General features: G+C 27.8%; 2 protein-coding genes across 4 annotated transcripts in view; one reads left to right on the forward strand and one right to left on the reverse strand.

Annotated features, from left to right (window-relative positions):
• Positions 1 to 16680, reverse strand: part of MCU (mitochondrial calcium uniporter) — an 86414-nt gene that overhangs the window by 24373 nt on the left and 45361 nt on the right. The window lies entirely within an intron of this gene.
• Positions 1 to 16680, forward strand: part of jv (javelin) — a 31706-nt gene that overhangs the window by 13036 nt on the left and 1990 nt on the right. For both annotated transcript variants that reach the window (XM_086915486.1, XM_086915487.1), the window contains exons 3-6: positions 10527 to 10745; positions 12242 to 12542; positions 14541 to 15362; positions 15552 to 16534. In XM_086915486.1, coding sequence (XP_086771612.1) covers positions 10527 to 10745; positions 12242 to 12542; positions 14541 to 15362; positions 15552 to 16534 — 2325 coding nt within the window. The remainder of the gene's footprint in view (positions 1 to 10526; positions 10746 to 12241; positions 12543 to 14540; positions 15363 to 15551; positions 16535 to 16680) is intronic.

Below are 16680 nucleotides of genomic sequence, written 5' to 3' on the forward strand. Positions count from 1 at the left end.
CAGACGAAACTCATTACGAGACTTTTATTCCGAGGAAAATTAGATTTTAGAACGGATGAAAATTTAAAAAAAAATATATAAAAGTATAATTATACATAAAAATTTCAACAAATTGAAGAAAAATAAGGATTCCTTCTCGATTTTCTTTCGTAACTTTTGTCTCGCTTCCGAGTCAACGAATCAATGACGTCACACTTTAAGGCTAAAGCGTACATTCTACTCCCACTACAAATAGACAATCCGAGCGGAGACACAGGTACACGTTGTCTTGTCGAGGGAACAGGTGCACAGTGGCGATCGGCCGGCCAAGTACAACGATATCCGCCAGTTGATGCGCGAACGAGAAAGTGAAAAGCCGGTATCGCCTCGTGCCTAGAGATCGTTCGTAAATCGTTCGTAAATCGTGGACAATTAGAAAGAGATTACATCGTGTCTTAAGATAATTGAATCTTGGTACATTTATGTATATTTATGTATACGTATCGAGAATTTACGTGAGTGTTTTTCGATCGGTTCGCATAGTTTTTTTTTTTTTTTTTTTTTTGAAGGATTGAAGATATTAGGAAGAGGATTTGATAAGATAGGTAAAAGACTCATCTCATATATATGTTTTGGAATGGATGATAAATCTTTGTAGAAAAAGATTGGTAAAATAAATTTTGAAAGATAATTAGAACATTCGGTTTGATATAAGAAGTTTTTCTTGATTTTTTTGCTTATGCAATTAAAAAAAAAGAATTGTAAATAGAAATTTATATTATTATACCAAGCATTTTGTTTTGTTTTGTCATATGTTTTTGTATTCTATTTTACATAAATACATTAAATATTCTCTGATTAGTAAATAATTTGATATATGAATACCTATTTTCAAACTCTTAAATAATTAATAGCAAAAAAATTAAAAAAAACTAAAAGATAAATACAAAAGAAGAAACAATAAATCAATTAATATATTGAGATCATTTATTGAGAAATTTATTTTGACAGATTACTTTTACTTTTATTAAACTTATTATTTATTCAATGATATAATAACTCTTTTAAAAAGAAAATAATTCTAAAGATATATTATTTTTTTTATTAGATAATACTATTACTGTTTTTTTGAACTATGAATTAAATTTATAGAAATGGGAAACAATAAAAAAACAATTAGTAATATTTTCGATAACCAATTCTCATAATATATTAATTATATATTTGGAATATAAATATTTACAGTTATTAATTGTTCGAAATTATTAGTCATGTTAGTCTTTTATTCTGTAATATTCTTTTTTATTCGATAATTATTCATGTTTATATTTTTAGTCTTTTAAAAGATGCTGGAGTCAAGGTCAATTGGTCAGAAGAACAATTGACGTCAAACAGACATTTTTGCAGTGGCTAGTATAAGTATCTTGTTTTTAACACTGCCAATCAATTATCGTTCTTTCACACTTTTCTGTTAATTTTCCTTAATTCATGACCATTAAAAAATAGTGAAGATGTTGTTATTTTGCGTCGACAATTATGTGCAATTTGTTGTTTTAATTAAAAATACTATGATTGAACATTAGCACTTTGTATTAGTAATTTCATATTAGTAACGAGCTATTTGCTAGCTTTTTTATATTTCTAAAATGTAAAATCTAAATGAAAAATATAAAATAGAATTCAAATATATATAAGAGATATATCTCTAAAAATTTTTCAAATTATAAATTTATTAATTTACTACTAATTAATTTAATTATTAATATATTGCAATAAATAAAATATATTAATTACAATATTTATTAGTAATTAATTAATTATTAGTAATTATTATTAATAATATAGATAATGCATTAGCAAATATTGAAATATATAATAAAATATATTAGAATAAATATCGTTACAACGAATACTGGAAAATATGATTTATATATTATATTTATATTCTTATTTTTTATTTTAAAATTAATTTCTCTATTTAAATTATTGTAGTTAATGTTACACTGGTCATATATATATATATATATAATTTTAAATTTTTATCACATATTATATATCAAAATATACAATAAAAAAAAAGAATGAGATTCAAAATGAATTGTTTCATTGTCTAATTTATTATAATATAATAAATATAATAGTTGAATAAGTAATAATAATTTAAATTAAAAATAATTTTAAACAAATTTCATAATATATATATATATATATGAAAATTGAAAAACTGTTTTGATTTTGTTTTAAGGAATCTATGATTTCAATAGATGAATGAATTTCTTGATTTTCCGATTTTCCGATCAGTATTTCGTGTTTTATGTCTGACGAAACAGCGCGTGCTAAAGAGCCTGAATTTGCGCAACCTTTGTTTCAAAGTTAATCGAACGAGCACAGGTATCAGTATTGCTGAATTGTTTTCGTGTAAACGATTCATTCGCGAACTACAGTGCTGGAAGTAATTAGAGATTCTTGTGGAAATAAGCAATAGCTGCAGAAAAAAGAGATTTGTACATTTAACAGATTTCATTATGCTGTATGGTATATAAACTTTGATTTTTGCAGCATACTTTGTAACTATTGGTAGAATTGTGTAATATAGGATTGTACGCGATTATCGAGAAATGGGGTTTTTAATGTCAAAGAAATTGCAGAAAATTAATTTATTTTAAGGTTTTTGATTATTTACAGAATATTGTATTATTTTGTAGATATTTTTATAATAATGAAAATTAATTTTTATCGCAATAAAAAAGTGTAGTAATTAAATGTTATAAAATGAAGAAACGATCATTTCTTATTTTAGATAAATTTAATTTTTGATAATTTAAATATTGCAATTATATCAATATAAATGATATATCTTCTTATATCTTCATTATCTATTTTTTAATGTGTGATTGACTAATTTTTAAATCAATTTTAATAATTTAATATATTTTCAACAAATACATAGAAAATGTTTGAATAGTAAAGCAAGATAATGAGAAAGGTTCATAAATTTATCCAGTTTGATTTGTAAGCAATTTTAACAACACGACAAATTTCTATTGGCTAGAGGCGAACTATCGACTGGTTCAGACCGCGGAACTTCTTCCGGTTTGTGTCATAGGATATTCCTGCCGCGTTTCTCTCCTGTATACAGACTCAGAAGCCTTTCCTTTGTGGCTACATGCGAGTGCAATGATCCACGCCCGATCAACCGGAAGCGTGTATCGATTCCGATACATTCGTAACATTTGAGGGAGAGACAGTTAGTCAATGCGTTGAACGAATGTATATACAACTTTATTAAAAATTTCTTCATGAGTTCTTGATATTACGTACCTGTTATTAAGTTAAAGATTTATTGATTCGTTTCGATTAAAACGGTATAATTCAACATCGTTAATTCAAATTTCTTTGAAATAGATTTTTGAGTCGATACGTCATATAAGCCATCGATGGATTGTAATAATTAAATGAAAGTAAAATGGATTTATGAAAAATTTCAATTTTTTAAATTTATTTAGTTAAGAAATTTTGATTATAAAAATAATCAAATTATACAAATTATATATGTCAGAATTGGTATATTTTTTAAAATAAATTCTTCAAATAAATAAAAAAATTTTAAAATAATTTCTCCATCCAGTTTTCTAGAAAATAGGAACTGAATTTGAAACTAAAAAGAATTCGAGTTGAAGTTGACCTATCTATAATTAAAGTTTCTAAACTCTAGTGTTAATTGAGAAACATTTTCTACTCTAGTGAAAAGCGGCCGAGAAAGCGTAATCGAATTAGTTAATTTTTAAAGATGCAACACTTGTTCCCATTTGTTGCCCTTCTACTGTAGTTCATAAATTTCAAATCATTCTGATCTTCAATTATTATACTTGATGCTTTTCAATTCTATCGTAAACACGCTGTTCAAAGAGTAAGCTTTCCCCCTCATCTATTCGTAAAAAGTTGGCACTCTCGTAAATTCATTATTTGAAGTTTTACGCGGATTAACGAACCGAAACTTACGAATGAAGTTCGTCACGCTTCAATCTATTGTTGCAATCTTTTGAACATTTTAATCTTTCGTTGGAAAAGATGGAGTCATAGAATTTTTCGCATTGTGTTAATCCTTTTATTCGCAAATTAATAAGCATAAATATTTAGCTGTTTATCGAACGACAAATTCAGCGATTCACGCGAATAATAATTTATTGGATTTATATTATTATATAAATATATACTTTGATTCATTAAGTGTAAACAAAGTTGTAATTATTATTGTAATAGAATCTTTAATTGATCTTTATTGGCAATATTTGAGTATACACGTTCCACTAAAATTTTGTATAAAATAAAAAAAAAATTTGACGTTAATTTTTTATAGGAACATCCATAAATTCTATTTCATAATTCTGAATATCTTGTACTTACTATGCAAAGAACCATTTAAATAATACACAATGACTGATATTATTCGCATTCGCATTTGGTGAAAAGAAATGGGTCGCGTTGTTCACAGATGGATGGTCAAGGGATTCGAATATTACTTGCAAAAAAGTTGAATATGATTCGCGCGCTATGATCTCTTTGTTAACGTAAAAATTGCGCTAAAATGTGGCATAAAAAAAATCGATAAGCCTGTTAAAGCCGTAATTCTAGCTCGAGTTCGCACGCGATCGATCTTCGACATCGCTTATTTTTCTATCAGCAAAGTACCTTCGTGAGAATAATCGGTTTTATTTTTCATCGAAAATGGATACTATTTGATTGCGTGGAATTTTCATATCACATAAAAAATAACAAAGAATGGCACGAAATTACACGTAATTACCTTTTGTTTGTTTTTCTTATTCATTTGAATGTTATTTTACGAAAGATCAAAATGCAAAAATATCTTTTTTAAAAATATGTTTTCCTATTGAATAAACTTTTTGCTACTATAGTAACTTTTTTATTCTTACATATTATTATTAAAAAGTCTAGAGAAATTTATTATATTTTGCTGAAAATTAGAAATTAGTAGATAATATTATTTTATAGATGAAAAATTATTTTTATATCAAATAATAGAAATTTATTGAAAATACAAAGATTTTTCAAAATGAAGCTATAACAACTATGAATAAAAGTAGTATCTAAATATTTTTTATTAACACTTTTTATTATTTCTTTATTAGAATGAAGAAATAATATCTTTTTACTCTATTTCTATTTTTATAATTGGATTAAATCTTATTTATTGAAAACAAGCAGATACTTTTGAGCTGTAATATTTAATTAGAATTTCTAAATTTATTTTAATTATAATAAAAAAACAAAAGATTATTAATTGATTGCCATTAACTCTCCAACGATGGAGATCGAGTTGAAATATCTTTCCAAATAGAAAATTTTATGAAATTATTTCGGTTTTTTGTCACATAAATCGTATGGATTATGATCTTTTTACATGCCATAACATGTTTAGTTATGAAATTAGATGCATCTTAATAATCATCGTTCCAATTTTGTATTAATATTAATATTATTTTTTTTTTAAACAGAAATTGATCTTAAAGTATAAGATTTCATACACAATTTTGACACAGAATTTTAGATTATACTTAGATTATTATATTTATTGATTAATTCGAACAATAGATAAAGTAAAAAAAAAAAAAAAAAAAAAAAAAAAATTGAGTTCATACGTTACAACATAGAGAATTGTGAAAAAACAGCAGTCCATGCTAGAGAATGATGCTAAGTTTAATACATTGTGTAATTTGTACGAGTTTGTGAAAAAAGATGCAACTTTTGAAAAAATTAAATCGTTCAAAACGAAACATGAAATTTCTTTGAAATTTTCGTTCGAAAAGTCCATCATTTAAAGTTTCTTCAATAGAAGAGGATAAAAAGAAAAAAACAGAAGCTTGAGTCAGTTCACGTGGCTCGTAAAAGTGGCCAAGATAACTCAGTAAAAATCTTACGTAATGATTCGCCGTGCTCAGCCGAACACAATGAGATGACGATACGCCATTTGCATTCTGACTTCAAGGATTCGTGTAAGCGAAGTCGGTCGAAAGGACGCGTTTGCTCGCAGTTTCTGGTTGTTCGAGCGGAAAAATCAATGATCTCGAGTTAAAAATTATTTACGCTCAAAAAAAAAAAAAAAAAAAAAATTGCAATTCTTTTCTTATAATATAATCGATAAGATAGGTATTAATGATATTTTTTGAGAGAGATTTCAAATTATAATGAATAATAAGTAATAAATAAATTTAAATACAATTTAAATACAATGAATTAAAAAGTAAGTATATTGTCAATGATTGATTGATTGATTTGTTAAAATTACAACGTTAATTTTTTTCGAATCAATTGTTAAATTCAATTACAACGTTCATTTCAAAATATTAAAATAAATTTTTCATGTTATTACGATAACACTAGGAAATTTTGAGTTGTAAATTTAACGTAGTTTTTTAACTCGTTAAATTTACTTTTCGATCGCTAATGACATCCGTGAACGATGTGTTTGAAAAAAGTTATGCGCCATCTAGTATTAAGTAACTTACGATTTTCCCATGGTATATTAAAGTTAAATCAATAGAAAGGGAGAATTTGTCGTATTAAACTTTCAACCGATTTCACAAGAAAAGAATTGGATTACTTTCCAATGAGTTTTAAATTTAAATTTTAAAAGATAGTGAAAATAATATGAAATATTATGTACAAGAGTGTTTCTGCCTTGAAATTCAAATTTGAGAAATAATTTCAATTTTCAAAATGATTGGTTGGTTAATTTGGTTTCTATGTACATTAATTCATATTCTGTCTAGAAAAGAAAAGAAAAATTGCGAAGCTTCATCAAATCATGATATATTTATCCATAAATTTCTTAAATGTAAATTGTTTGAGAGTCGTATTCAATTTTATGTAACGCGGTTACAAAATTTAAATTATAAATTTTATTTATTATATAAGTTTTATGATACATTCACGAGATAGTCGCATGACTCGTTAGTATGCGAATCATAAATACTAAGTTTGTGCATTTCATCATGGAGCAATCTTGACACGAATTTCCGATGACCTTTACAATGCCAAGCACTTGATTGCTCTAATTACTCACGAAAGTTGGTCTTTCCTATTATTGTTATATCCAAGGATAATCGCGTAAAACATAATTTTTGCTTTTTCAAAATTTGAAAATTTTTAGTCGTATTAATTCTAATTTTTCATTTCATAATACATTAATGTTAATAAAATTATTATTATTATTAATAATAATAATAATAATAATGATTATGATTAATGATTTATTAAAGGAAATTATTATTATCATGGTATTATTAATATGTAGTTAAATTATGCGATTATTACACATAGAAAAGTATGTTTGTAATAATAGATTTAGACTCTCATAGATGTTTGCTAACTTTTAAATACTTATAATATCTATTGAATATATCTACGCTTATAATAATGTTTCTTTTTATAATATTTTCGATTAATAAATGTTAGCTTAACTTAACTTTGTTTTGTAATTAAAACGTTTAAATATTCTTATCTTATTTATATTTATTCACATTTTATTTATTCTAAATATAAACTATGAAAATTAATATTAATTTTAAATATTAAAAAACCATTATTTTAACAATTAAAAAGACGTAATAACAAGTCGTAGTATAAATGTTTTCTAATATAAAATTTTATGTCATTTAATAAAAATTTGAATGTAACAAATAGGTATAACAAAGTATCATTAAAAACATTGTAATATAAATCCTTATAAGCTTCTTTTGAAATAGTACAAGGAGACAGATTCAGGCCTTCTAATTTCTATCAACGCTGACCGAACAAGTAGAACCATAAAGGCGTGGTTTCGTCCAGTTTTCAAATAAGTGAACGTTGCGTGACGACTTCATTTATTATGACCATTGTAAATGTACCAGCAGTTTCATAGCAATATATTATAAAGGTACAATAATGTATTGATACCTGATGAAACGAATCATTGGGGACCATGATCGTGATCGTCAGAGACTTGTGTAATTAGATCGACGTAGACGTGTGCTAGATCAAGCTTAAATAATCGATATCTACGAAAATAACATACACATTAAACGAAGGGATAGATGTAACGAGATTTAATTAATAACGCTGGATCGTATTTATCTGCTCGTTGATTTATATAGGAGATCTCTTATTTTCGCAATCCTTCTTCTCTGTATACTAATTTCGTAAATTTAATTTAATTATCATTCTTATTTACTCTTCATCCCGTCATTTTAAATATTATGTCGCAGTAGTATTCATTATTTTACACGAATTTAATTATAATAAGTTATATTATCAAAATCAATAATAATTCAGTTTTATACAAAATATTATGTAGATCATAATGAATTATATATATAGAATAATTTTTTTTATTAATGGAATATCATTTCAAGGGTAAGAACAAAATCAACTCTAAAAGTTTGAGTATTTTTAAATATAACTTTGTAGAGTATAAGAAAGTGAAATATTAAATTATAAAATATTTCAAGTTTTACACTTATACTTATATTTTAATGTTTTTTATTACTTTATTATAAAAAAGTATTATCAGTTGAAATTACGTAAAACATAAAAAAATGATAAAAATTTGAGGATTGATTTTTCGTACTTAAAGAGATTTTCCGTCGAAAAATAAATTGTAATTTAAATGTATTTCCATTATGCTTTATATAAACAAAATTTTTACCAAAATCAGATTTTTAAAAATGTATATAAGATGTTAATATATTCAAGGGACACCATATAAACAATTAAAGTTACTGTTTTTTATTTCGTTTAAGAAAAATTTAAATTATTTATAATTTAACAAATAAGCCTCAAACATTTTTGCATATCAACTTTTGTATTGTTTTAGTTTGTAGAATCAATCCAATCAAAAATGGAAATTCGAATATATTAACATCTTATGTGATGATGATGTATTGATTTTATGAAATAGTATTATTAAACAAAAAATAGTTTTTCATGAGAAATTTTTCGTAATAAATTGAAGATAAAGAATATAATCTTTTTAAGCTATATATAAATATATCATTGAATTCGATATCATTATATTACATATATATTTTGTATAATATACATTGTATGTCAGATTCAAAGGAAAATTAGTATAATCGAGAGAATATTTATAATAAAAAACTTTAATTAATTCACTAACAAAAATAATGGAATTATGCGAAGCTTATTATTCAAAAAAATTAATATTATTATAATTTAATTTTATTCCATTAACGAATAAACGCAAGCAAATGAAAAATACGAAATTTTCTTCTTTCACTAAAAGAACGTGCTTTACAATTTCACGATTCTAATACTAGGTCATATGAAAAAGCTTATCTCCGACACGGCGAGATGATTTTGACAAAGGATCACGTAAAGCAAAATATATACTTTGAGCGAATTTTTTGTGCGGATCATGATTGAACAGAGAATCGTGTTCGATATAATAACAAAGGAACAAGCGATCCTTGCACGAACATAAAAAAATATCATTGTACACGATATCTTTCTTCGATAAAGTTTATAAATTTAAGTAAACAAATACATACAAGCCTGTTATTCAATTTAATTCGCTTCTATTATGTACGAGATGAGAAATTTTCACGTACGACCTTCTACGTGATGTTTGCTCATGCTCTTTATACCTTTACACGTATTATACGTATTTTAGCGATTTCCACGAAAGGATTATTAAATCCATAGGAGGTAGCGTATCAAGCGTATTTGTGTTAACGTCTTGTGTATACACAAAGGGGCTCAAGACGACATGGCTCCATTCATTATTGATACACGGTATTGATTGATATATATGCTGACTAGTAATACATATGCGAGTAATACGATTATAATACGGAGTATTTCTTGCTTTTTGGAATAATAAGTCTCGAAATATCACGTGTATACGTGATATATTTTATCTCATTGTGAAGAGTCATTAAGAGTGTTTAAGAAAGAATAATCATTAAGAATGGAAGAATGGGATTAATGGTCTAAGGAATAGAGTAATAATGATACTGATTGTTAATAGAATTGGTTTGAGATTGTTAATAGAATTGATGAATGGTTTTCGTTTTATTAGAGATATCTTGATAAGAATTTTGGAATTAATATATATCCACATTATTTTATTTATTGATATAAACGGTGAATAAAATTTATTGAATAGAAATTTTTACGATGACAATATTACAAATTGAACTAATTTAAGGTAATTATTGAATCTTCGAAACGAATGGAATACATGTTATTTTCATCGTTTCCCAACAAATAGAATTTGAATAAAAATTAATTAAATCTTGACGAATTCAACAAATTCATTTTCAAAACGAGGAAAAAAATATGTTATACAAAATATAAATTGCAATCTCCAGACTGCAAATTTGATAAATTGAATGTAATTATCGTTGGATATTTCGTTATATTTAAAATCATTTCAAATCGATTGGAATTCTTCTCGTGTCATTGAATGAAAAAAATCGTCGCCTCTTCCCGAAAAATTAAATTAAATTCGATTCGATTGATTGCAGAGAAGGGGGACGACACGAGGCCAATTTGACGCAGTCCACGCAGGACCGCAGGAAGCTTTTGAAACGAACAAGGAGCCTTGCGGTTATATCCGAGGACGAATCTCGACACGATCGTGGGACGCATCATTTCAGACTCGGGCAATCGACCTTCGATTTGCCCAGGAGGCATCAATTGATCCCGCGAGCCAAGCTGATTGATCGAAACTCTTTGAAGGACAGGTGAATCGAAATGGATGCTTTTTTTTTAATTTTCTTCTGTATAAAACTCACGAGCTCATTCATGAGATAATTGTCGTAATTATAATAATAAAAAATTATAAATATGCATTCTTACTTCTTATCACGACGTGATCGAAATATCAAAGATTCTTAGATAATTTTAAACGGATGGAAAATCTTTCCGATTTAAAAAGTATTGATTTGGATTTTTAACAGATTTTTTTCACTATTATTTTTTCAATAATTGATGCGAATGCTATAAATATTCAATAATCGTGATCCTAATTAACAGCCGATTTAACCGAAACGCAGTTGTTTTGTATCAAATTCTGGACCTGTAATTAAATGGATTGTACATTTCGTAAATTGAATATTTAATATCCTATTGTTTAATTTCAATTAATTACAAATTAATTTATTTATCTGCTAATTTATCTGTTATTTCGAACGTTTTCAAAATATTATTATTAAAATTTGTTTGCAATTTCGAATGATTTTCGAAATCAAATTACATGACGAAGAAATGTTTTGTTTCTTTTATGATTCATGGTTGGTTGCTGACGATTCGATACGTTAATCCGCATTAATAATATGATTACCAATTATAGTCGTTCCGAATCTTTTAACCTTTAACTGATTGAAGTGATGACGTGGAAACGATACCATCAAATGATACTGTGAATAATTTGATTTCGAATAAATATTTTGGGAATTGTGAAAATTTTATGTGAAACGCATAACAATTGAATTTATTTAAAAAATTTTTATTTTGATTATGAATATTTTATATTTTTATGAAAAAAATAATGCAAAGTAGTAATTATTTAAAATATTTTATTAACATATACTTTATTCTAAATAGACTTGTAGAGTAAATTTTATTTATTATGAAGAAAACATATAATATTTTTTATATCTATATTTAGATATCTTTGCATTAGGAAAGTCTGCATAAACTGTTACAAGGACCGAATTATTTCTCCTTTTTATCGATTACTTATTTTTACTTTTTATTGCAATCTAATCATGAATATTTATTATTTATTCATATTTATATAAATTCTTGACATATATTTGAAGAGAATTAAAGTGAATCAAAAGCCGCAAATTTTATTTTTATCGTTAATAATATAATTATTTTATTATATTTTAATGAAATATTACGATTCGATAAAAATTCGATCAAAATAATTATATAAATAAAAAAATATAAATTTTCTTGTTTCAAGATAGATACCACAAATTGACGTCATCTTCACTCAAGGTTAATAATTCTCGCATTTTAACGAATACAAATTTCATCATATCTCAGTTCTTAATTCACGAAACGCTCGAAAAGATTTTTAAATTGTACAAATTTTTCAACTTTCATTCGTGTCGAGATAATTATTCTTGATTATTACTTATGCACGATCTAAATACAATACAATTACACGTTCCGATTCGATCATTTTCCAATTCCTTTATTTTCAATCCTTTCTACATTTATATTTCAGACTGTGCAAGAGTCAACAGCACCTCTCGGATTCTTACGAACGATTTAACGAAACAAAATCTTATCATTCCCGATCTGCTTGCGGTCTACACTCGATACCGTCCGAATCGTTTCCAGATCCTTTGCACTACACTCGAGGTAATCGGACTGATCCTGACCGATTGAACATCCTCGACTGGCCCGAATCGCCGAGACGTTATCGCAGTATACAATCATTGGACACTGTTAGCGGCTTAGTGGATATTGTGGAAGACGGCTGGCCCATCGAGGGAAATCGCAGCATCGATTGTATCTACACTCAAGTAAATTTTCCATTTATATTAAATATTTGTCAAATCTTTTATATAATTCATCTAAATAATTTGAATTTTATTGCGAAGAATGAAATTATTCTATGAGATTTTTTATTTATTTTTTTATTCTTCATTTTTTTTTTGTTATGTCTCATTTAATCATTATGACAATATTTTTATGGCGCTACATATAAATTTCTTTTAAAATTTGAAAAATGAGATGTTCAATGCTTTGTTAAATATTTCGAGTAAGTGGGATATTTGATTTTTTTACGAAAATTATTTTTTAGCGAAGAAGTTCGATAATTTTATCGATGGAAGCAAATTAAATGTTTAAGAAAAAATAAATCTTCTAATTAAATTTCAAAATTATACTTTTAATTTTAATATTGTATTATATATAATAGTATATAACGTAATATTATATTATTATGTATTGATTATTTGCTTCACAAAATTCTTCTAATTAATCTTCTGGCTGATAATGTAAATTGCTCTGAAACTCAGATAGTAAATACATGTATCATTAGTTGCACACATCTATACGAATTTCATTATTTCATTATTTCGTATGGTATTTGAAAAGAATCGTTATGTTTATCTCAAAAATCAAATAAAATATCTATGCAATTGTAAAATAAGAATTGATATTCACAGAATCATAAGAATTTTAAATAGGCATATGAAATATTGAAGAGATATGTTTACTTAAGATATTTTGTATTTTGTAAATATGGAAAGTTCAATAATACTCGAATAATAATCTTATACAAATCTTATACATTTAATTTATAAAAATAATAGATTATCAATATTTTAAAATCAAGGTATTTATCGTTAATTTTGTTACCCAATTTTGTTGAAATTTCGTTTAAATTTCGTATACTGTAGATTTAGTTTTATTAATCAAACATTTTTAGGCCTGTAATTGCTTTGATATTTAAAGAATTTGATTTTTTTGACATTTAAAGAATCGCACATATAAAATATCGCCATACTGTAAATTTTAATTAAATCAATATAGCTAATAAATATTATAAATTAGTAAATATTTATATTATATAATATTACAGTATATATATATACGGAATGGTAAACAAAAGTGGTATAATAATTACAATATTGTTCCGAAATAAGTAAATATAATCGTTTGAAATCGACTATTTGCTTACTGTTCACTGCTAGAAAGAAGTCTCACGGGATGAGAGAGAGACAGGAGGGATCCTTTATAAGATCCTATCCCAACCTTTGGGAGAGTTTAACCTCTTGACACATATACTACAGTACAATTTTTCTTAAATATTCAAAATTGTGTGAATAAAAGGATTTAAAAAAAAAAACATAATTATTTTTGTCAAATCATACGATACTTAACTCGCTTAAAATTGGAAGTTGAAATATTTTCGAAATTATTAATTATTTCGATATAATATCAACATAAATTACGTACAATTAATACGTTCAATTTATACATTATTTGTATATTATTTAACTATTGAAAATGCTTCCCTCTCTTGTGCAATCGAATTAAATATGTTCATATTGACAAGTAACACGAAGTGTGAAGAAGAACAAGTTCCCCTCATTCTGACCAGTCAGACCCGTATTTCTTTCGTGGGAATTCTTTTCAACAGTATACCGTTCGGCTTGTCTTTGTTCCTTTGAAGAGGAGAGGAGACACGAAGAATGAACGAGGGGCTCGAAATACTGGTACATCATAGTAGTAATCCATAGACCAAACAACAATGTTATTTTTTAGAAAAGAATAGAATAGATCTCATGGTAAATAATTCTGAACAGATGTGAAAATTTATGCTTTTCTCATTTTTGAGTCTCTCGTTCGTTTTTCTGGGTCACTTTGCAGGTGAATTTCAAACAAAGAAATTATTAACATTAGTATTTCTTGTTTGCTAGACGATTGTTGCTTATTTCAGAACAACAGTATATACGTACTGAACACGAAGCGTTCTCTCAGAATATTTCACGGAATATTATTTTCTTTCTCAGGTAAAACGTAAACGAAAGGAACACCGGAGTCTGGATAGCATCCTTTTCGAGGACGATGGCGAGTTGGAGTATTTCGATGTTTTGAATCTATTACCTTTATCAAACGTTCGTTTAGAATTCGACGAGAAAGACGCGCGCAATAACAAATTCGACCAAAGAAACAACTCGAGTTTAAAATCTCTCGAATATTTAAATTCTCGAATCGTAGAAGAGAGATCCTCTACGAGGAGTAACGTCACCGACGAGGAAAAATGTAAAGAAACTAGTATTAAAGAAGAGGAAGACAATTCTCGAGAAATTCATGAAAATTGTTCGTATCAAAGGAAAAATTCAGAAATTTTGTCTCACCGATCAGGAGAGAATTTATCATCTGAACGCATCAAAAAGAAATTGTGTCCTGGGGTTCAAGAGGATTCCGAAGACGATAAGGATTTTGTTCCTTGTCATCGAAACGAACTCCTGGATCGACGATCGACGTGCTCGAATATTAACGAGGATAAACACAGATTCGATGACGAGCTAAAATCTTGCGAAAATCAGGAGGACGATCAAAAGGTCGAGGAAGCAGAAGATTACAAATCGATTTGGATCTCCGATAACGAAGAGCAAGAGGACATGTCGCGAAGGCCGCAGGTGTTAAAAGTCATCGATAATGATGTGACTAAGAGACGACACAAGAGTCTCCCTGCTCAGATCGATCCCGTTATTATTCCCGATGGGCAGAAGAATATGAAGTTTCAGATTAATGGGAAAAAATCAGACGATTGTACAAATAAGAGAAATGAAAAAGAAGATATCGATAGGACTTTGAACGGTATACAGGTGAGCAATCCTCCATTTTTTTTATATTTTCTTATGACCAAACTATTGCCTAATAAACTGTCAAGATTCTATATCTATCTTAGTTAAAGAAAAGTTAAAGATTCAATAAAAATTTTATCATTATTTTTATCATCATACGAAATATTAGAAAGTATCGTGAAGAAACGAATGTAATTCCTTCCGTTTCAGGTCGTGAATCAGGAGGAGCTCGAGGCAAATACGAGCGTAGAAAACACGAAAAACTTTTTCGAGCAGAAGAGCTCTCAGAAAGAAGGCTCGAAAGAGAAACAGTGCGAGGGTAGATTCGAGAGAATCGTCAAAGAGACGTCGAACATCATCGGGAAGGCGTGTAGCGTGGTAAAAGGTACTTTAGGTTTCGAGGCGAGGTCTGAAAGCTCAGATTTGGGATTAGGATCGGAGTCCGGAAGCGACACACGAAGGAGATCCGTGGACGATGGAATTGACGTGGATCACGGGTCCGTGGCTAAGGGATCGTCGTCGAAGGATAAAGATAGTAAGAACATGCACGGCAATTTAACCAGATCGGTGAGCTGCGTGGATTCGATAGAATGTCACCTGGACGACGAGCAGGAATTCGATCATGTGCGTTACAAGATCGTCAAATCGAATATGTTCAGCAAAAACATGTACAGCAGCACTCGTGGCGATGTCACGTACGAAGGATTGATGCAATATTTGCGAGAATATTCTTTCCAAGAGTTATTGCTGGATAATAACGTGGTGATCATTGAGCCGGTGCGTGCAGAAACGATAGAGCGCAAGTCCACCGCTACGGGAAAGGCCAAATCGGAGCCAAGTTGCAAGATAGCTGGGGCGATACAGAAAAAAGCAGATGCGGAGAATAGAGAGAGAAATTGTGAAAGTGCGGATGGGGACAATTCTAAAAGTCCGAAGCAATCGTCTATCAAGAAGCATTTCTTCTATCATCCTATTAGGGTGAATCGTGAGCTCATCGACGAGGAACTTCCGGATCCAGACACTGTGAAAAATGTCAGGCGTATGTTCGAGAACACATTGAAATTGAAAAACAACTCGAATTCTGGATTCTCCAGGGATTGTAGGAGTAGGAAGAGTGCGAGCATGAAAGATTTAAGTACCATCGACGATAGCCATTTTGACGAAATATCTGAAAAGGTGGACGAGGGAACCAGGTAGAACATCCATTTTCTTTTCAATTTAATTTCGTTTCTTAACGAGGAAAATATTAACGTGTCACTGGCAGAACTTAAGGAAAGAAGTTAGTTTCGTTTATTGAATTATTTGTAACTTTTTCTAACATTTGAATTTTCTCTTGCTT

This window comes from Apis florea, unplaced genomic scaffold (assembly GCF_048593485.1).
Source record: "Apis florea isolate Af1SG1 unplaced genomic scaffold, ASM4859348v1 contig_3785_pilon, whole genome shotgun sequence".
NCBI lineage: Eukaryota > Metazoa > Arthropoda > Insecta > Hymenoptera > Apidae > Apis > Apis florea.